Consider the following 23,896-nt stretch of genomic DNA (forward strand, 5'->3'; position numbering starts at 1 on the left):
AAATGAAACCTTTTGAAATCTTCTTTTACTCCTGACTTTATGTACCTAATCTTCTTGTTAATGGTTTTGAGATAAAATAAATAAAATAATAAAATGATTAATATGATATGCTTCAATGTGATTGATCTTATAGGTAGTTTGAATCTGCATGAAAATTAAATTGCTATCTAATGCATTGAACTAATCTTTTACATCAGGACATTTTCTTTCTGCATTTTTTTCTTGTTTCAATATTACCAATCCATGTCTGTGATCTTTCACAGGGTAAACCCTATGTGTTCGACCGAGTTCTTCCTCCAAACACAAAACAAGAGCTGGTCTACGATGCCTGCGCCAAACAGATCGTTAAAGGTACGATGCCATGATAGCCTCTTCCCCCTAGTTATGTGCCATGTGCTGGATATATCAAGGATACAGGTTACATATTAAAGGAAAACTTGATTTACTTGTCATACTATAGAAGGCATTTTAAAGGCATGATTCAGATCCATTCGAACAGTTTGACAGCAAAACGAGATAATTCTATTTGTTGCAATTGCAGTTTTAAGAAACCTTTTTTTTTCCCAATAAAGCAATTGCAAACTGATAAAAAAAATATGCACAAAATAGTTGCATGTGCGTTAAAAGGTAAAAGTTGTCCAAATTGTTTTGGACTACTAATAATAATAATAATAATAATAATGATAATAATAATTATTATTATTACAAAAATGTACAAATCTAACAGATTATTAATTAAAGTTATTTTAAATTATAATGAAAGTTTTTGTTATAGACAACCAAAATGGTGATTATGGTGCCTTGATGCCAAGCAGTTTATGTGTCATTTGGGAAATAAAAATCACCAGATCTTAACCCAGATTCCATGCGTATGGGGGGTCTTGGAATGACTTGTTAAACAACACTGTCTATCTCTTTAGAACTGTACCTTCAGTTCCATAGACTGTGGAATCTATCAAGGCACATTAAGGCTTTTTTTGGTCACTTGCAGTAACCTAACTGTTAATATTTTTCTTTCTTTCCTTTTTTTTTAACCTAATATCGTCCAATAAAAATAATTGATGTTAAATTTGATTAATTTTGTTTGTTTAATTGCTATCCAGATGTTCTTGATGGATACAATGGGACTATTTTCGCCTATGGCCAGACCTCATCGGGGAAGACTCATACTATGGAGGTAAGGCACAGTTTTACAAAAATAATCAGAAAATGCTTGCAGTTGTGTGTTCTGAAACACAAAAACACTATTAAACCTGATTGAGAACTAGTGTTATTCTCAGTTCTGGCTTATGGTTTCGCATTGTCGCCTCACCCCTATAGGGTCGGGGGTTTAAACGTTGCTGCTGGACTAACCCTAACCCTATGTTCTCCTGTTCTCTCTTCACCTGTTGTAAGCTTCCTGTGTAGTCTTGGCAATGCAATGCAAAATCCACTATTATTATTGTATTAAAACACAACTATGGTACTATGGTGTTAGATTCTTTAGAAAATGTATAAAATATGTTGCTTCTCTTTTACAATTAACCATCCCAAGATTACCAGGTTTACAATATTTCTAATAATAATAAAAGTATACAAGCTTGAGTTTTATGAGGATAACTTGGTAGTGTGGTTACTCTCCTGCCACACTATCGCTTGAGTAAAACGCATGTTGATGATACAGTGTCTTTGTGTATGATTTGATTAGATGCTGATTCAGTTGCTGAGCGCTGACGTACAGTATGGGTGTAGACCTGTGGTTAAAGGTAGTGCTGAAGCATCTCTTAGGATGAAACACCTCAGCAGGAGGTGCTAGTCTAGACTGGAGAATGCTGATTATGGTTAACGCTATTTTCAGTGGTTGGAGAGTAACATCAGCCTTTAAGTTCAGAGGTTCTCAAAGTGGGGTATATGAAGCGTAGCCAAGGGGTCTGTGATGATTTGTTATATTCATTTACTACAAGGGAAAGCACAACCTATTAAAAGGTATTATTATTATTATTATTATTATTATTGGATTCTTGTAGTTTATTAGCCTGTTTAATTGCTCACATAATTTAATACATAGCGTAATAACTTACATTAATCCCCATGTTCTGGCATCTTTATATTGTGAATGTTGAACAGTTGACGTCCCGACCCGACCCAGGTTGTTTTCCTGCCTTGCACGCAGTATTTGTGCAATATTCTTCACATCAACCACCTCCGTGACCAGAATAAAGATTTAATGAGCAGGAATAAATTAATTAATTAGTAAGTAAATTAATGAATAAAGGTAATAAAGACCTAACCTTTGTCCCAATTTAAATGATTTCTACTTACATCTCTGGCCTTTAAAAGCACAGCCAGGGCTAAAATAACGACAAGGTGTGACCACCTCACGGGGCTCGCAATATGCCACGTGAGAAGTGCCAACCGGTGGCAGCTGTTTCCCTGGAAACGGGCCATTTCTTTCATCATAGACTCCGATCTGTAATTACTGCACAGTTTCTCACACACACACACACACACACACACAAATATGTGCTGAAAAAGAAAACATCTTGTTTGAGCCATCATGCATCTTTTTGACAACTAAGCAGTTCATTTCGCAGTCTGTGACTGAAGAAGATACAGTATGACATTTAGAATAAGATATTCCCACTTGCTCTCATATAAAGCAGATTTTATTTACTCTGAGATGAAACGAGATGAAACATGGATCTGGCTTTTATAATGAAACCACATGATGGATGGTTAAAAAGCTTTACACTAAAATGCATTAATACAAAACATTGAAATCTTACCTCTGTACAGCATTTATCCACCTGCCACTCCATATGTCTATAATCTTTATTCATTTTTACATAATAATATAACTTATTTTAGCTTTTTATGTTTCATAGCTTCATGAAAGTGTCTCCATATAGAGACAATGAAAATAAAATTTATTATTATTATTATTATTATTATTGGTACATATCTATTGGTAGATATTTAAATACCCTTTGTTTATCTCCAAGTACTAAAAGAAAAAGTATTATATATATGGATATTATATATCTGGTCCCTCACACAGGGGAACCTCCATGACTCCGAGCGTAAAGGCATCATTCCTCGCATCACTCAGGACATCTTTGACCACATTTACTCCATGGATGAGAACCTCGAGTTCCATATCAAGGTACAGTAATGCAGACAAACCAACAAAGAGCTCTTAAAAATGCACAACATCATTTGCAATCTAGTGTTTGTCCATCTGTCCAAATAGAGTCTAGATTTAACTGTGTATTTTAGAAGGGGCTAATATAACTATATTGTTTTGTGTAAGACGGATACATGTGTGTGTGTGTGTGTGTGTGTGTGTGTGTGTGTGTGTGTACAGGAACACAGGCACATGATGGCAGAATGAGATGTGTATGTTGGCCATATGTGTGTGTGTCAACTCCAATCATTTTCCATGTCACTGATCTCACACTGTTTCCTTCTACTAACACTAACATCCTTTATGTGCTGATGGGGGTCGCATTGACCCAGTTTATATTATTATTATTATTATTATTATTATTATTAGAAGTAATAGTAATAGTAATAGTGGTATTATACCATTACATATATAATTTATTTCACCTTAAACATCTATTATTATTATTATTATTATTATTATTATTATTATTGCTGTTGTTGTTTTTCTTCTTCCTCTTCTTCTTCTTCTTCTTCTTCTTCTTCTTCTCATTTAAATTACTTTTTAAATGTGAAAAATACTATTAGTAGTGAACCTGGAGAAATACCATTACATACTGTATATACTGTAATATGAATTCACCCTTAACATCTAGTTTTTATTATTTTATTTTATTTTTTGATTAAATGTGAAAAAACAAGTAGTCTGAAACATGTTGAGATACAGTACTGTGCAGGCTTGCCCTTAATTAATAAATAAATTAGTTTATTTATTTATTTATTTATTGGGGGGGTAGATGGCTAAAACTAACAATACAAAATGTTTGCGATATATGTAATTTTTTAAAGAAGTTTTATTAACTTTGGTTCTCTTCTTTTGAAAATATGTTAAAGCTGTGCTTTAACACTTTTATTGGGGATTAAGAAAATGCCAACAGCGCAAAAACTGACGTAAACTTGTGTGAGCTTGTGAGCAGCGCCTTACAATACTGAATTCTGATTGGCTAGTCGCCGTTATTAGTTTCAAAAAGAACCATAGAAAGTTTTAATATTTAATTTTCATGGCAAATACTACATGATACACAGCATTATTAATCTAAAGGGGATGGTAAGGGGGATGCTGGTTTTCCAGAGAGGATGGTTTATATAATAACTCTAAACTGCAGTGATTTCAACACGATAGTTAAAGTTTCTCTGTTTCTCTTTAGGTATCCTACTTTGAGATTTACCTGGACAAAATCAGAGATCTGTTAGATGGTGAGAATGAGTTTCTTCTTAATTTTGACTTGAGCATTTTATAAGAGGTAGATTTTAAACGGGGCGCGTGTAAAATATGTAGATACTAAAACCCTGCTCCATCTTAGTTTCAAAGACCAACCTCGCCGTACATGAAGACAAAAACAGAGTGCCATACGTCAAGGTAGGTGTGAATGATTTTCCTGCTTGATTCTATCCATAAAGATGGCATGAGACTGATAATATGTACTTTAACACTTTCTACTACAGCGTAACACAGTATACTACCTTGCCTTTACCAGAATACCACCGCGCCTTTTTAAAGTTTGCAGAAAGTTTATAGAAATATGTTTAGAAATTATTTAAATGTATAAATATATTATTTATTTAAATATTTTTAAACATGTTAGCAGAAAGTTTATTTAAATATGTTTTTCTAGGAAAACACTACAAAAACTAAATGCAAATTTGAAGATACATAATTATAAGGAAAAATATTGTTCCAGTATGTCCATACACAGTATATTGTATTTTATTACCTGTTACTTTCTCACCATTTTTATTTTTCTTCTCTCTAATGTTAATAATAATAGAAGCTACACCTCAGTTGCTTTAGGTTAAAATAACACTGCGGACTTTCTCATAAATGAAAACAATCCAGTATTAACTACAGAAACAGTGCTGTGATTGGAACTAAAATATCAATAACTCCTGAGCAATCAAAAGCACAAAATAGACAGCAATTGGAAAATAAATTAAAAAAAATGACTGACTGATAATTACACCATTCTTGTCACAATGTATTTTGCCTTCTTATAACTTCACATTTATAATAATTAAATGGTAAATGTTCACGGAGCAAAGCAAATGTTCATTTCTTTTGCTAAAAAATTTGTAAGAAGATCTGTCTTGACTTTTATCATTACTTTATCAGTATAAAGTAGAAATACATTCACCTGGTATTCATCATTAGTTTGAACATTAATGAACATGGAAACGCAGTATGTATCTGTTATCGGTTCAGTCATTCTGTCTTTGCTAAAGGGCTGCACCGAGCGCTTCGTGTCCAGCCCGGAGGAAGTGATGGACGTTATCGACGAAGGCAAAGCCAATCGCCATGTCGCTGTCACAAGTGAGTGACCCAGATCATTACAATTTAAAATGTTATTGATTATTTTTTTGAAATATACACTTTTTATTTTGAGTATTATGTCTGACTCTTTTAGACATGAATGAGCACAGCTCGCGCAGTCACAGCATCTTCCTGATTAACATCAAGCAGGAGAACATGGAGACGGAGAAGAAGCTGAGCGGGAAGCTCTACCTGGTGGATTTGGCTGGAAGTGAAAAGGTCTCATTTCTGCTTTTGTTATTGTTTTGGTCTGTCCTGTCTCAGATGTGGGAGGTGAAAAATTTATGGGAGGTGATGTTGCTGAAAGAAGTTGGCATTGTGACTGTGTATGGCATCACGCTGGCATGTCAATTAAAAACACACACATTCTGTACAGTACTGTATGTCATAGTGATGGCACTCACCAGGGACCAACCGATACGATATCACAATACCTAGGTGATGATTCAATCTGTTCTGTGAGTTTGTAAATATCATAATTTATATACAGCGGAATCTCGGATTTGAATTTAATCCGTTCTAGAGGCAAGTTCTTAAAGAGAAACGCATTTTCTCATAGGAAATAAAGGAAGTGCAGATAATCCAAATTTCAGATACCCAAAAATATTACCAATTTCCAACACTATAATTATATTTTTGCATATTAAACAATCAAAACATTTAGAAAAGACATGTAAATAAAGTAAATTATGAAAATTAAACCTCACTTGATCTTAATTTGTGATTCCTCTTGGCACCGGCTGCCTTAAAAACGAAACTGAAAGTGACTCCCTTTTCTTCTTGATACCATTCTGGATAACATTCTTGGGACCCGCAGTGACACGGTTACTAAATCTTGCATCTTCAAATGATGCAAACAAGATTTAAATGGCTCCTAGACATTTGCGCAACGTCTCGGCTCGGTTAGGTTGCTCGCAGTTTTATTGCAAAATTACAGTTCTTAAGGGGAAAATTCGTAAGTCGAGCAAAAAAATTATACACACTCCAGTAAAAGAAAAAATAGTATGATGTATTTTATATGAATATAATATTTATAATATTATCATATGATTATCATATATATCAATATCTAACCAGTATTGGGTGTAGCGCCAAAACTCTTACGGCCACAAACCGCGTAGGTGAGATAGAGGTTTGGATTTCAAACTTTGCTGAGTGATGATGGTAGAATAATTATAAAGCTCTTGACTAAAACAACATGCATGAGGAATCACAAAGGAGTTTTCATTTTCTGCAATGGAGAAGTATTTAAACTAGTTACTTTTATCAGAAAGTAACGCTGTAATGTAACTGTGTACTTTTTAAAGGCAGTAATTTTGTACTGTAATTGGTTACTTTAAAAAGTAACGTCCCACAAGACTGTATATAACATATATATTTTTTAAAAATTATTAAAATATTTATAGAAGCTTTTCTTTTCCTGAAGTGTGTATAGATTTTTTTGCCTGACTCTGTACATATTTATTTATTTATTTATTTATTTATTTATTTGTTTTTACACAATTTGAAACAAACTTGGCAAATAATTTGCAACAGAGTAATATCTCAAATGCAAACATAAAAAATTATTATTTTTACACAAAAAAAATCCCAATACACCACTGAATCATTTTTTCCCTCCTATCTCTAGTATGTCATGACTGATGAAGCTTTTCCTTATATTATATTGCTGTTGCTATGCAACATTAACTATTACAATATATATACTACAGCTAAATAAAAATTAATTAATAAAACTATAACTACAGTATATGCTGTAGTTATTTACATTTCTGACGTGTTAAAATAAATGTTTTCATTTTTTACATTTTTTCCTTCTGTCGGTGCATGTTTTGCTGTCTCTCTCTCTCTCTCTCTCTCTCTCTCTCGCCTTTCAGGTCAGTAAAACAGGAGCAGAAGGAGCCGTCTTGGACGAAGCTAAAAATATCAATAAATCTCTCTCTGCCCTGGGCAACGTCATCTCTGCACTGGCTGAAGGAACTGTAAGTGCTTTTTTTTTTTTTTTTTTTCTTTCCCTCACTGCACTAATCTTCCTATATCTATAGGTGCTGAAGTAGAGGAAAAACAACAACAACAAGTGTATAAGCTTCTTCTGGTGGCTTGTGCCTTGCTATAATTCCTTCAAGTCTTTAAAGATTTTCCCTCATTTGGTGTTTAACACACAATAAATGGTCTGAAGTCTCTCATACGTGTTTAGTGGTGTGAGACCCGGTGAGTGTGAAGCCCATAGAATAGAATTTACATAGTTTTATTATCCCTTAAAACATTCAATGAGACCAAATACAGTTTATATACAGTTAATACAGGGGTGCGGAGTCATCTTTAAAGAGACCACACCCTACAGGATGGAAGTGTTTTATGATTGAGGATAAAAGTGATCAGTCAGAGATGCTTCCCTCTAACAAGTGGGGAAAAAAACCCTAAAATGTTTCTAATAACATAATTTAAATGAATTACAGTCATTTTTAAAAACATAATATTGTGTTTTTCTGTAAAATTCAGAAATAATTCATATTTTGATTATGGTCAATTTAATAAGCTGAATCAACTTAAAATGATTTTTCTTTTATTTGATAAAGAGTCCCCACTAAACCTGAAAACGTTCACATTTTTAAATAGCTAAAAATCAAATTAATATATATTTAAAAAAATCACTTGCATTGCTTGCAAAGTAAAATAAGTAAATGTTAATTCATAAGTGCCATTTAAAATCAATTCATTCAAATTTTATCTCTAATTTTTATTAAACGCTGAATTTTTATTTAACGCTGAGTTTCTGTCAATAGCGTCAGACATTTCTAAAAATATCTAAAGTCAGGCAATCTTGAGGTCAACCGAAACTCCAAGAACCTCTTCAGACTCCCTGTCTACAGTATAACCTGTTCAGCTTCTCAGGTTCTTGTAAGTTTGATCATATTTTATATTTTAAATGGTTTTATATGGTTGTGACACTGCTGTGGTCACAACCATAACCATTTGTGAATCCAATTTTATGAAATTTGAGGCACTTTTTATGAATAATTTATGAATATTAAGTGCATTAAACATGCATCTAGGAGATAAAGGAAAAACAAACATACATTTCAGAAGTTATCAAGCAATCTACAGTAGCTATCTAGGAATTTTGTCAACACCGTCAGGCGTCAAGCAAATTCCGTCAGGAAATTCATCATATATTCAAATTGTGGGTTTTTTTCACTACATACCATACCTTTTATATTTAAAAAAGACATTCGTTTTTGTTCCTGTAATGACCTGAAAAAGTTATTTGTACTTAAATGTTACAACAACAGGAGAAGGTTGTTCCAAAACAGGGTTTGATAACCCACACTTCATTATTCAACAACATACTGTACAGTATATAAGGTTTTTTGAAATAATAACTTTTTTACCCAGTTCTCAAAAATGACTGGTTATTATTGTCCTGTTTTGTGTGTACTGTATGTGTGTGTAAAGAAACATAATTAGCTTTTACCCTTCAGCATTCTCTTGTTCCTCCTCCACTTCCTGGAATTGCTCCAGCTTCTCATGTTCCTCCGGATGTTACTGGAGCTTGCCACATCAGTCACCACGGCTATTTTCTGCCCCTTATCCATTATGACAATTATCCAGTCCGTCTGGATGATCTAGTGGATCTAACTCTGCCACTTTGAGTTTGTATTTGGATATGTTCTTGCACATGTTCCTTGGATGTTTTATTGTGTCTCTCCGTCAATTAGTCCTGCATCATAGATTTCTCATGTAGGTCTTTTCACAATGCTTAACCCTTTGTTTGATGATAAATCTCAGATTAGATTGAGTAAATGTAAAATGCTGGTTGTGGCACGCTGTTTTAAGATTAGAGACTGATGCTACAGCCTTTTGTAACTGGGAACCTAGAGAGAGCAGGTTGGCCGTGATCTCTCAGAGGAAGCCTATTCACACTCCAACATCAATCATAGCAACAAATCATGGGCTTCTGTAAGCTCAATCAGGCAGATTGAAGATGGGGGGTGGTTAGCGCTTCCCAACAAGTGTGTTATGTCGCAGCCCAGTGCGTGAGCAGTCATCGGTAGCACGTGTTAGCCTTGTGCCCTGACTGATTGATAGCTGTGGCGAATGTATGCTTGCCCTAACAAGACGGTGGCTGTTAAACACGTCCAAATAAGGGGAGAAAATGATGGGAAAATAAAAAATATCAGAGCATTATTATCAACATTTTTCCTTTGTTTCATCTTGATACCTTGTCTGTTCAAGCACTACTCACATGAACACGAGGGTTGAAGGCTGTATGATGTAATAGGGATGATTCTGAACATGATTGGTTAAACCTTGCATCTCTAAGTGTGAACAGATTTATATTAGACCTGTCAGCAGGGATGTAACTGAATATTAACTGAATATTAATATGTAATACATCCGTTCCATGACTGCGTGTATATCCACATGTCTGTGCCTGCTGTTCTGCGTCTCCCACATTAACATTCCTTCTTCATGTTTTCACTCGTGCAGAAGACGCACGTGCCGTACCGAGACAGTAAGATGACACGAATCCTGCAGGACTCCCTGGGTGGAAACTGCAGGACCACCATCATCATCTGCTGCTCACCGTCTGTCTTTAACGAGGCCGAGACTAAATCCACGCTCATGTTCGGCCAGAGGTGAAGGCAAAAACAATCGCTGCTTTCTGTTCATTCATCAAAGTTATCTGTTACATTTAAGTGCGACTTCTACTTAGTCTTAATTTTGATAAAGTCATTTATTTATATGTAAAATCGATCATTTATAAATTATAATTTAACTCTCTCTCTCTCTCTCTCAGTCTCTCTCTCTCTTTCCCTTATATAAACCAGCTTGTGTTCAATATAAGATGCAATATGAGCCGACTGGAAAGAAATACATATTTCATGTCTCTCCACAGGCTTTCACAGTCAAACCGCACTATGGAACGGATTAAAAAGTCTCTTTGCTTTAAACTTGCTATAATCCCTCTTGCTTCCAGAGACTGTGCCCTAAGCTAAATATAATAAAATAAATAAATAAGATTTTATTTTTATTTTTTTTTTGGTAATGTCTTGTGAAATTTCATTAGAGTTTCTGCCTTTTGTACTACAGTTACAGCAGTAGTCCTTAGGGCCGAGTTAAAGTACAAGAGGTGCTGATTGCGCAGAATAACAGAACACAGTCATGAGAGGAACCAGGCCAGTAAACCAGGCCGTTTTATACTTGCATGCATATGTGTTGGGTCTCTCCCTCTCTCATGCACACAACCCACACAAACACTGTTACCTTATAACTAACCTGAATAAAATGTGTGAAAGACTTTACTCAAATACAAGGTGTTCAAGTCAAACCGGGACTTTTGATTGTGCAGAATAACAGAATACGTCTATGAGATTAAAAACTCTCTTTATTTCTCTATATAATCCCCTGCAACACTAATGCACTTATCCCAGCGTTTCACTAGTGCTTGGACACCATCAAGGTAAAACGTTTTATCTGTAGGCTGAATATGGCAAATAGCATGAAATATATTTTTCTCATATTTTTCGTTAATACACACACACCCATTAATGACCCGAGATCTGAATGTCTAAAATGACTAAAAAGTGTATTTTGCATAATAGAAATATAATCACACTCAGTAAATGTTTCGATATTATTATTATTATTATTATTATTATTATTCACTAACCGCAGTGAAAGTACAAAAAAAGTTTTTAAAAAGTCAACAATTTATTTGATATCACTATTTTTAGACAGATAAGAAGAACAGACAATGGTATTGTCCTTCAACGACATGATATTTTTAGCCCCGATGCTAATGATTTTAGAGAAGTGTTCAGAGCTCCAGTTATCGTCATTGAGACAGCTGTGTGTCCAAGAGATTACAAAATCAATCGCCTTTCCTCTGTGTGTCATTAAGGCTTTCTCACCCACATTACTGTGTCACAGGGACATTTATGACCACGCAGGTTTTCTTTTTTATTACTTCACTCTTTGGATGTGTGTTTAGTTTAGTTACACCCTGAGCTTTAGTGCTCACTGGAGGCTGTTCTTGATTTTAGAGTTTAATTAAAGAAAAAATGCCTTAAGATATGTTCTATTAACACTCTTCTAATTAATTAGCTAGAAAAGAACCAAAAAAATATATTAAAGATTAACATCATGGAGCTCTTGCTCACTCTCTCTTTAATTCTCTCCCTTTATCTATCTATCTATCTATCTATCTATCTATCTGTCTGTCTGTCTGTCTGTCTGTCTGTCTATCTGTTTGTCTGTATACTGTATATCTGACTATTTCATAGAGCCAAGACCATCAAGAACACAGTATCGGTCAACATGGAGCTGACAGCTGAGGAGTGGAAGAAGAAGTATGAGAAGGAGAAAGAGAAGAACAGAGGCCTAAAAATGATCCTCCAGCGGCTGGAGAATGAGCTGAAGCGCTGGAGGAAAGGTAGAGTCAAGGAAGAAGTGAGCAATGACTTCAGTGATAAACATATAAATTAAATTCCAGTATAATCTCAAGCTACACTAATGCACTTATCCCAGTGTTTCACTAGTGCTGGGATACCATCAAGGTAGAAAGTTTTCTCAGTAGAAAGAGCCATGAACAGACTGCCTGCTTTACATCTGCAATGCTGGCCTCCCAGGAACTCCTTAATTGGCCCAAACACGGCAATAAATCCCAGCTGAGTTCCTGTAATGTGCCAGTGGTTCAGTGGGTGATATGAGGTCATGCATTGTCCTGCAAAAAAACAAACAAAAAAAAAAACCCAAGAAGTTGAACTTGGTTGATCAAACCAGGCTTTTTTATTTTCATTAAAAAAAAAGGTCTATTAGAGAAGTAAAGACCTTAACCCTCACATCCTAAAGAGTGTTATAAGATTGTAGGATTGCATTCAAATCAATTACTGGCTACAAAATCGATCTAATGAACGTGCACGGATACTGCGTATGTTTTATAACCCAATCACTTTATAATGCAACATAATGCAGAGATTTCTCTGTGTTCGATGCCTGTATCTAAAGTAATTGGCCTACTTTCCTTCTTCTATATGGACATAACAGAACAAGCTTCGTTATTTTAAAGAAGTCGCTCTTTTACCCAGACCATTAATCCTACAGACAGACAAAATCATTAGGTACATAACAATGTTTAAATAAGATTTAATATGACATTTTTGCCCACTTATCATTTTAGACCCAAGTTACAATCATATTCAGAAAGCATATCATGTTTGGGTTTGTTTGCTGCTGAGATGTGATTCCTCATATCAGCTCTCTCCCATCTATTAAGTGAGGCTGAAGAACATGAATAAGAAATGTGGAGATTGATGTTTTCTATGTGTAGTATACATAGTATAAGAAAACAGCCACAGCTAAATGTAGGAAGACTACAGAAAATAATCAAGGACCAACAAGCCATTGTTTTAAGACAAAGCTTTTCAAGAGTGTTTTTTTTTTTAAGAAACATTTGAAAATAAACAAATACAGTACCTCTTTTTTATATTATACAGTATACAGTGCTAATGCAAATATATTCCACCTCCCCTCATTTTTTCATAGAAAATTAAATGTAGATTAAATCTTAGGAAATTAGGGAAATTTTTTTACTGCGACAAGCTGCAAAGTGCTTAAGGATAAAATTTTAAATTGGTTGTTTATGTAACAACCTCAGCAGCAACCTCATTTCCCCTCCCGTCTGTTCCAGCCATCATCTGCACCTGTTTCTCATTGATTCATGCCCTAAGGTAGATGCTTTTTAATGCTTTGGATGATGTGGTTTAACAAACAGTTTTTAAAAAATGTACATTCCTCTGAAACTGCTCAGGTACAGGGACCAGACTAAAAATGATACACAAAAAGTCCTTTAGGAATTCTGGAGGACTTTCTCAAGAAAGTCTGGCTCTTTGAAAGCAAAATATAAAGAAATTCCGGGTGGGCCAAGACCGTTGCATAGTACTGATTTTGGGTATTACTCTAATCTGCAGGGAAAGACATCATCTTCTGCTGATCTATAATGAAAAATAAGTATTTGATTAAATTTTTGTATTCAAATCAGCCATTTGGCTGGCAAGTTTCATATTCCAAATGCCGTTTAATTGGAACCGAAAGCTTTTAGGGAGGCAGATCTGCCGTGTCTTAACTAAGCTGCAGAAATAATCTCTTAATAATAAATAACCGCTCAGCTCCTTCCTGTATCTATCTATGAAATTTTTCTTTTTGACAAATTCCTTGTCCCAGATTGTCTTTATTTAATATGACTTAAAGCCAAAATAAAAAGCATAAGGGTGTGCAAACGTTTGCAGAAAGTTAAATGTAACTAAACATATTCACCAATGGATAAAATTCAACCAGGATAAACTGAAACTCTCTATCTCAGGTGAAGCAGTTCCAGTTGAAGAGCAGCAGAAAAGTAAGGAAACAAAGAACTCCGAAGCCACGCCCACAATCGACAGTCTGGCTCCGCCTCCTCAACCTCTTTGCGACACAGAGAAAGTACAGTATGAAGAGCTGATCAATGACCTCTACCAGCAGCTCGATGACAAGGTGCACAGCAAAACAAGTCACAATATACACAAGGGTGCAGTTTTAATACCAGCAAATATAAGCAAGACCATTTTGGAAATTAATTTTCTTGCCATTTCTTTAAAAAAAAGTTCATTAAACAGTACATAGATGGAAATGAGCTAGAGTAAAAGTCTTTGCAAAAGAATAACTCTGGGCTGTTTTTATATGTGTGCTCTTTTAGCACAGGCCGGGTTTTTCAATAGAGTTTGAATTGCGGTATTTAAAGATATTTGCAACAGTTACCATAAAACCTGAAAAAACAAAACCGGGAGAAGAAAATATGGACTAAAGATTAAAATACCTTAAAAAAAAAAACAGTAAAAAGATTCAAAGATCAAAATAAACACATTTAAACATAGACACATTTAAAAATGTATTAATGTATTAAAATTATATATTAATGATAATGATAATGATAAAATTATATATTAATGATAAGATGCCGAATGTTAAAATAATACTTAAACTGGAAATTTATTGTAACGTCAGTATATAGTAGTATACCTGTATAGTAGCTATACCACAGAGAACATGCAACCATGTTATTGCATTTGGGTAGTGGTCACATGCTTCTTGGGGAAAAAAAACAAACAAACACAATAAATAAATACATATATAAAAAAAATCAAAAACATGGGGGCACCTTGGGAAAATCAATGGCCAGATTCTTTACAAAGCAAAGAGCACTATTCAGAAGAAAAAAATGAAGTCAATTACCTTTTTATCTGATCTGTACGAACATTAAGAGTGATCAGATACGGTGAACTTATTAGTGAAACTTATTTTCACTTTAGTTTTTATTGTTTTATTGGTCTCTACCCTGCTCTTTACCCTATCACAAAGTCTGATGTCATGATTCTACTCTCTGTAGTGTGTTATTATTTGCCAGTTTACAAAAGAGCACTTGATGCTGCACATCCTATTATTATTAATAGGGACAATGCCAATAGTTAAAAGCTTTATTGTTAAAAGCGCATTAAAATAAAATTGAATTGATTATTATTATTGTTGTTGTTGTTTTTGTTCTTGTTATTTTGTTTTTTAGCTATCATGTGTCAAGATTTAATGAAACCAGGAGTAACCAAATTTAGGTTTGGAAATCGTTATCTCTGATTGGAATAAACATGACAATATCACACAAGTAGGAGTGCTGTTGTAATGAATATCAGCATTCTAGCCTGAAGATATTGATACGGTTCTACAAGACTATTTTTTTAACAGTTTATGATTAGTTTATTTATTTAACCAGTTATTTTGCTCCTCTAGCAAACACAGGATTCTGTGACTGGCAAAACTAACTAACTACGACTGGCGGAGCTGGTGACCAACAGTTAGGTGACGGGGGTGAACGTAGTTTTAAATTCTTACCAGTACTAAGTAGCCACAAGTTGAGGTGGTGGTTAGTACTGAGAAACTTGCAAGATTTACTCTATATTTCCACTTATGCCACTTTAGAATATCAGCTAACTTCCAGGTTTTCTGGGTCAAATCCCAAATAGAGTTAAATGGAAAGCTAGTGCTCTATGTAGAGTGTACAATCCCTTGTTCCACACACCAAGTAGTGCCCCTGATCAGTATTGTCAGTTTTCTTGCTGAATGTGCTACTCTGACCGGTTTTTGTATGTGGGTTGTGGCAAGGAGACCAATAGTTAGTGTGGAACAGTGTGATATATACAGTATAGTTAGACATCCCAGTGCAGTTATGCTCTATAGCAGCACTCATAGAATGGCTCTAATTCAGTTAGTCAGAACTAACTGTTGTATAAGCTGTTATTTGTGAAAGTAATCAACATAATGCCACTGTTCATTTATTTCAAAACATTGCTGTCTTGATTCCACAGAAGTTAGAAGCTAGTTACTGCTAGTTACAAATAGCTAAAAGCTAAACTGATATGCAGTAACTTACAGACTGAGCAAAGTTACTTTACGAATGTTTTGAAATTAAACACGAATAAGCAGGACATCACCAAAAGTTCACAGAAGTTCAAGGAAACGTTTTGAAATGCTTTCCAAATCTAGCTAGCTAGCTAATGTTAGAGAATAGCATCATTCATGGATGAGATTTGTAACAGTATTTAATATAAATTGTATTTTAAAGTTAGTAGCCTACATAAGTGTACTACAGTTGACTAATAGGACTAGAAAGTGATGCGTCCAGTAGGATGAAAATATGAAAATCATTTACCTCTGAGATTTAGCGCTGAGGATAGAGAATTAGCCTAGCAAGTCTTAAATCAGTGGCTTTTTATTGACGAGTGTCTGTGCTTAATGTGCAGTTTCACTCTGAACGTTAAAACAGGTGGTCTCTCTCTCTCTCTCTCTTTCATTCTTCCTGACCAGGACGATGAGATCAATCAGCAGAGTCAGCTGGCAGAGTCACTGAAACAGCAGATGGTGGATCAGGATGAGGTGAGCTCACTCCATCAGGCACATCCAACAAAATATCTCTTATGCTACATTCACAAAACAAGTCACAATATCACAGAAATTTTATACCACTTACATTATCTGCCCCTGTCATAACACTCATGCTCAAGCAAGCGTTTATACAGTATACAGAATAATATAGACGGAAATAGAATATGCATGTGGTCTAAATGGGGCTTATAAAAGTGCAATCTAGTGAAGGTGATTATAGGCAACAGTCCATCCATCCAACAATTTATTTTCCTGATCTCATAACATTTGTGTAAAGAGGAAAAAAAAGTTGATTTGATTATAGGAATTTAAAATTATAGTATTTTAGAAAGTGTCCTGAAAACCAGTCGGTTTTATAATTATTAAAGAAAGAATTATTGCAACTGTGCAATTTTTATGACTCGTGTCTCATGATCTCTGTTTATCAGAAAAAATAGCTCATACATGCCTTTATAACAAAGGTCAAAATAACAAAAGTCATTAACATGTTCTAGCAAGAACAAACAGAGGACATTGAGGTGACCAGGAGACAAACAGACTATAGGAAGCACATTGACATTTTACATTTATGGCACTTGGCAGATGCTCTCATCCAGAGAGACTTAGACTTATCACATTACACATGGAAGCAGTTGAAGGTTAAGGATCTTGCTCAAGAGCCCAACAGTGGCAGCTTTTATTGGTGGTGCTGGGGTTTAAACCTGGGAAATTTTGATCAGTATTCCAACCACTTCAACCACTGAGCTGCCCCTGCCCCTGTCCCAGCGAGCTATATAAAGTATTAAAATTATATAAGGAATGAGGAAGCGCAATGAGGGTGTTCTTTCATAGATATACAGTATTTCCAAAAACAAATAGAGAGATGGGATAATTCACACAATACCAGAAAATCCTAACACTATGTTTTTATAGACAATATTTCTTCAATCTGATTAAAGGTTCCAGCTTAACTGTTTTTCATGGACACTCATCTGATAAGGTTAGAAGAAGAAGTTTCTGTTTGTACCTTACATGTAGGTATTCCATCTGTTTCCCTCCTGGAAACTCATGTCGCTCGGGGCAAACATGAACCTAAGACCTAAGAAGGGTAGAACCTGTACTGTATTTTTACTCACTACATTTTAAACATAGACTCGTTACTTTTTAAATGACGATCACACACAAATGCATTGATTTTCAAATCTAAACATAAGCCTTTACACTGTCATTTATACTACTATAGCATGGCATAAAATCCCCAATGTGGAAAGGACAGGAACAAACCAATTCCACTAATCCTAGTTTACAGAAATGACTGGCAGGATCATTATGAAAGTGCAGATTGGCTAACACACCATCGTGGTTGTTGGTTATGTGGGCAACGATCCTGTAAGGTTGTCTCTTCTTTATCCATAAAACTCATCAACATTCTAGATGGAACATCCTTTGTTTAATAACCTACACAAGTCAGTGTTTACTCCTCTCTGTCAAATCATTAATATAATTTGTGTAAAAGATTTTTAAATGTTATCTCTCGTAAGATGGCGGCACGGTGGTGTAGTGGTTAGTACTGTCGCCTTGCACCTCCAGGGTGCGGGCTCGATTCCCGTCTCTGTGTGCATGGAGTTTGTATGTTCTCCCCGTGCTTGGTGGGTTTCCTCCGGGTATTCCGGTTTCCTGCCACAGTCCAAAAGTCCGGTTTCTCCCATAGTCCAAAGACATGTAGATTAGGCTAATTGGCGTTTCCAAATTGCCCGTAGTGTGTGAATGAGTGTGTTCAGTGCCCTAAGCCTCCTGGGATAGGCTCCAGGTCCCCGCGACCCTGAATACAGGATAAAGCGGTATAGAAAATGAGTGAGTGAGTGATCTCTTGTAAGATAAAATAAGATACAGTAGGATATACCTTTATTCGTCCCACAGTGGGGAAATTTCAATGTTACAGCAGCATGTGCAAAAACAATGTGCAAATATAAAGTAGTGACAGGTCCGTGTATAAAGACAAAAAGAGAAAAATAGACATAATTAAAAATAAATAAATTATTTATACACAATACAGTGTATAAATACAAAGAAAGGGGGAAGAAACAAAACAAAACAAAAAAAACCTCTGTTAAGCATCTGAACACTGTTTATTCATTATTAAGTAATACTTTTATTCTAGTTAAAAAAAAATGTATTTGACAAAAATCTGTTTCTTTGTGGAGTACTTGTACGTTTGTTCCTATATAAATAAGTACAATAATAATGATAACAAATAATAAATAAACAATAATAACATATCATTTAGACCACATACTTATATTTCTACTTGAATAAAAAAAAAAAATACATAAAGTGCCACTTCTACTTTTACTTGAGTACATTTTAAGGCATGTACTTTTAAAAGCAGCGCTCTTGGGTACAGATTCCACTGCTGTCCTGTTGGTTACTGATCACTCTTTCACTTCCAAACCTTTTTTTAAAAGGTACATCATCCCCATGACCCACTGGCACTGTACAATAAGGCAATATTAGTGCGTGTGTCTGTGTTTCTCTGGAGGGCTTGACCTACAGTATGCTTCATAATGACTCAGATGTCTTGTTTAGCATGTGAAGTCATGTGTGAGCGAGAAAAAAAACACATAACAGTGATCTATTGCCACCTGCTGGTTAGTATTCCACCTCCACTGCTATGATTACAGTCCAAGGAAAATACAGGATATAAACCGTTAATATGAAAAACTAATCAATAATACACATTCTGAAGAAGATCTATACACTATAATACTGTACATATTAATCATTGTGAATTCTATATGTCAGGAACCGGAAACATTTTTATCTTTACAGTTAAATCTGAAACCTAGTGTAAGTGTAACCTGATATCTAACATCCTGGTGGTTATAAGAACCTGGTCCTCCTGTTAATTGGTTCCTATTAGATTTATTAATAAATCATGATAAACACAACAACGAACATCATTTCCCATGTGAATCATGTTGCCATGGAAACAGCTCTATATCATTCTGTCTGCATTCTGGTCAAAAGCATCATGGCTGTAACATGGGTGCATTAATTAAATTATTTAACGGTAAATATACTGTACTTTAGTCAAATTCTGGCGTGTCACAATCCACCGTTGCTAATTTATTAAGCACACCGACCTTCTTGGCCTAATAAACGTTTATAACTCGAAAATAAGTCATTGCATGTACATCCTCTGTCCTTGCAGCTGTTAGCGTCGACACGGCACGACTGTGAGAAGCTCCAGGAGGAACTGATGCGTCTGCAGCGTGAGCACGAGGCGGCAAAAGACGAGGTAAAGGAGGTGCTGCAAGCGCTGGAGGAGCTCGCCGTCAACTACGACCAGAAGAGCCACGATCTAGAGGAGAAGGGCAGGAACAATGTCCAGCTGACTGATGAGTTAACACAAAAGAGTGTGAGTAAGAGGAGGACAGCAGAGTCGAGAGAGAGAGAGAGAGAGAGCATTGTTTACCGCACGCGTTTTATCTCTTAATAGAGTTCCAGATTTAGCAGCGTCAGTATGCGCTTGTATTTTATTAAATGTGATAAGTGTGCGTGTGGTCTGGTTACAGACACTTCTGTCGACTGTGGAGAGAGATCTGGCCACGCTGCAGGAAGTGAGTGGACACCACAAGAAGAGGTCTGCAGAGATCCTCAGCATGCTCCTGCGAGACCTCAGTGAGATCGGCTCGGTCATCGGCACCAGCGAGCTTAAAGCGGTAAGAACTGACGTGATGTACAGTACTCACACGTGCAGAGACACAGTGGCACCAATTCCTTTTTTATTTTGAAACAATTAAGGAAACACATGCTTTAATTAGACAATTAGATCAATTAAGTAACAAACCAGTGTCTCTGATTCTTTGCATACTGTACATACAATGTGCTGTATAATAGTATATACATTAACAATATGTGTCCATTGTAGCATTATACAGTATAATAGAGTATATTATCTATATATTGTTAAAGTAATCAAACCTATTTTTTTTTACATAATGTTAAAAAAAAAGCTACAAGATACATACTGTATATAGCTGCCTTAGCTGCCTGTACGTCCTCCTTTAATCTCCTCCGACATTCTGTGTAAATTTGCATAGCATGTATAAACAGATTGAACAATAGATTATACATACACATAACCTGCGTCTAGACCTGAGCAACTGAACCAACCCCAGATCGTAACACTGCCTCCAGAGGCTTGTACAGTAGACACTATGCATGATGGGTGCATCGCTTCATAAGCTTCTCTTCTTACCCTAACACGTCCATCACTCTAGAATAGGCTGAGTCTGGACTCATTAGACCACATGACCTTTTTTATCGCCCCAAAGTCCAATCTTTATGCTCACTAGCAAACTGAAGCCTTTTTTCTGATTAGTCTTTGTAACAAGTGGCTGTCCTATGGACACGCACAGCTGTTCAGTCCCAATCCTTTGAGTTCTCATCACACTGTGTGTATTGAAATGCTCTTACTTTCACTATTAAATATAGCTATGGTTTTTACTGTGTTTTTTTTTTTTTGTATGCATATTTCCTCTATGAATTTGACGGTTCTGCACAATCCTTCCAGGTTTTAATAACGAGTTAGACACTTCTTAAACCTATTCCAGTTATATTAAATCGCTCTAATTATTTTCAGTGCTTTTTGATGCAATAATTTGAACTTTTTTTTTCTTGGCTGGACAGTGTATTATGTAATGTTATACATTATATATTACAATATACAATCATATATCCTACAATTCCGATCATTCTGCAATACTGAATACTGAAGAAATCACCCAGATGTGATCAGAGTTTTATTTAAATTCTAACATAAAACATCTGGTTTTGAGTTCTAACTAATATTTGATTAACAAAAGTAATACTCTATAAGCTGCTCATACTTCCACTCTTTACTTTTCTTCTGCCTCCAGCAGACAGCAGAGGGTCCCGTAGCGATGGAAGAGGAGTTCACCATGGCGCGCCTCTACATCAGCAAGATGAAGTCGGAGGTGAAGTCGCTGGTGAACCGCAGCAAACAGCTGGAAGGAGCTCAAGCTGAAACGACACGCAAGATTCAGGCTAATGAGAAAGAGCTCGCGTCCTGCCAGCTCCTTATCTCACAGGTCGGTCATGATCGATTCAAGAATTAAGATTTAAGAACTTTTACACAATAAAATTATCTATATTTTGTCCCCCCTCTGTTAATGTGGCATAAAATTAAATAGACTAGAAACACACATTAAGTACAGGAGGCATGTAATGATGCAATTTAATTATAACCCAGACTCTCTGAGTGTAGAGTGTGTGGTGGCGTGAGTCCAGGGTGTACATCATGATTCTCAATCAATAGTGCTCTCTAGTGGTACAGAAGCAAAACATACAGTAGGCCTGTAAATTAACAAACTTTTAGAGTACAATATATTCTGGCCATTTCACATAGTACACTTGCATCACATGCATATTTGCATTGGCAACTAAAATAAAGTAGTAACTTCTAAATGAAGTAAACTTGATATATGATATACTTCAGAGTCTGGGTTCTTTTCCCACCTTGGGTGTGTGTGCATGGAGTTTCCATGTTCTCCCCGCGCTTGGTGGGTTTCCTCCGGGTTCTCCAGTTTCCTCCCACAGTCAAAATACATGCAGATTAGACTAATTGATGTTCCCAAATTGCCCGTAATGTGTAAAAAAAAAAAAAAGAAAAAAGAAAAGTGTTTGTACAGTATGTGTGTGTGCTCTGTGATGGACTGGCAACCTGTCCAGAATGTACCCCGCCTTGTGCCTTAAGTCTTCTGGGATAGGCTTCAGAGCCCCCACGACCCTGCACACAGGATAAAGCAGTATAGATGATAAGTAAGTGAGTGAGCGAAATAAAGTACATCAGTGGCATAGATATCATAAAACAGTGCACTCGGATGTTAAGTTCATCCCAAAAATTTTCAGTGGGGTTGAGGTCAGGACTCTGGAAACTCAAGTTCTTTTATTCCACTTCTTGGCTCGTCTATACAGATTGAAATTTCTGTTGCACGAGTCCATAAGTGCAGAAATGTTAAGAAAAATCCATAAAGTGTCATTTACGACAGATTAAGAATCTGATTTTTTATTTTTTTTTATGTATTGATTGAGCAAGTTACTGAGTGTGTTATTGTGTGTCTGATCCAGCTCCAGGCCAAAATAAAATCCCTGACAGACTACATGCAGAACATGGAGCAAAAGAAGAGACAGCTGGAGGAGAGCCAGGATTCGCTGATGGAAGAGCTGGCTAATCTCCACGCTCAGGGTGTGTCTCGTACAAATGCATTCACACACATACACATACTGCATACAGTATGGTACAAGGATCCTAGTCTGAGACTCCTCTAAATAAGGAATAGAAATGATACAGTAAGGACAGGTCTTTTATGGCTGTGCACTGTACTGCTGAAGAGACAGATACTGTATGCTGTGCATGGGAAATAAAGTGTATATTTACACCATAAAACACTCATATTAAATGACATAGTATATTAACCTTTCTTTTCCTCCCCAAATAAAAAACACCTTTTGTGCATTTACTAATCTAGGAAAAATGGACAAGGAGAAGGAGCACATGACCAAGATGAAGGATGCTGAAGAGATTAAGGTACAGACTAATGTCTCCCTCTGGCATACGTACCATTCACATAACTGCAGTATGTGTTGCTCCACTTCGTAACTCAGAGCATTTTATCCATTTATTGTTTCGCTCTTTTTTAAACACACACCAACTAGGCTTCCATATAAACACTTTAATCATCATTTCCCTGTGCTGTGTTTCCGGCACAGATCTGTGCCGCTTGGATTTTAAGGTTAAAATAAAGCAAAAGGGAAAAAAACAAAGAGTAATATTCTTAATAATGAGCTGCCTATGGTTATTATTTGTGGTATTTTCCTCTTGCATTTGCTAGATCGGGACACTGAATAGAGGTGAAAATAAGTACATATACGACTCTACATCAGTTGATTAGATATATTATTAGGTATATTATTATCGTATTTGGGGACGTACATACAAGCTGTGCAGAACTGGAAATGCAATAATACAATTGCTATAACACTAAAAATCCACTCTTATCATTTTTATCTTGGGACCTTCAAGACCTTCAAAATGTATCATTCTACGTTTTTTTTTTAACCTTTCTACTAATTCATTCAGTCACATTTATAAGCATTTTAACTTCATTCATTAACCATCTAGTGAAAAAATCTATTTCCAAAGAGTAACACTCTATAGATTATAGAGACCTATAGCATGCATTAAAAAAAAGTTTCTATAATCAAAGCAAAAAACCATAAGACACGTTCTGACTATTTATTTTAGCATAGCCATAACCAGAACTTTGCATAGAAATTAAATTGTGTGGACTATTACAAACCTGCAAAAAAAAAGTCCACGGTTTAATACCTTGATATAAAGTAATTTAATTA

General features: G+C 35.6%; 1 protein-coding gene across 1 annotated transcript in view; it reads left to right on the plus strand.

Annotated features, from left to right (window-relative positions):
• kif5c (kinesin family member 5C) overlaps positions 1-23,896 on the plus strand; it is a 42,681-nt gene that overhangs the window by 10,403 nt on the left and 8,382 nt on the right. The window contains exons 2-18 of the mRNA XM_053496591.1: positions 264-351; positions 1,104-1,177; positions 3,038-3,142; positions 4,350-4,398; positions 4,506-4,561; positions 5,422-5,509; positions 5,604-5,728; positions 7,387-7,491; positions 10,001-10,149; positions 11,797-11,945; positions 13,875-14,041; positions 16,403-16,471; positions 19,671-19,877; positions 20,035-20,181; positions 21,382-21,573; positions 22,613-22,730; positions 23,014-23,072. Coding sequence (XP_053352566.1) covers positions 264-351; positions 1,104-1,177; positions 3,038-3,142; positions 4,350-4,398; positions 4,506-4,561; positions 5,422-5,509; positions 5,604-5,728; positions 7,387-7,491; positions 10,001-10,149; positions 11,797-11,945; positions 13,875-14,041; positions 16,403-16,471; positions 19,671-19,877; positions 20,035-20,181; positions 21,382-21,573; positions 22,613-22,730; positions 23,014-23,072 — 1,947 coding nt within the window. The remainder of the gene's footprint in view (positions 1-263; positions 352-1,103; positions 1,178-3,037; positions 3,143-4,349; positions 4,399-4,505; positions 4,562-5,421; positions 5,510-5,603; positions 5,729-7,386; positions 7,492-10,000; positions 10,150-11,796; positions 11,946-13,874; positions 14,042-16,402; positions 16,472-19,670; positions 19,878-20,034; positions 20,182-21,381; positions 21,574-22,612; positions 22,731-23,013; positions 23,073-23,896) is intronic.

Source organism: Clarias gariepinus, chromosome 5 (assembly GCF_024256425.1).
Source record: "Clarias gariepinus isolate MV-2021 ecotype Netherlands chromosome 5, CGAR_prim_01v2, whole genome shotgun sequence".
Taxonomy (NCBI): domain Eukaryota; kingdom Metazoa; phylum Chordata; class Actinopteri; order Siluriformes; family Clariidae; genus Clarias; species Clarias gariepinus.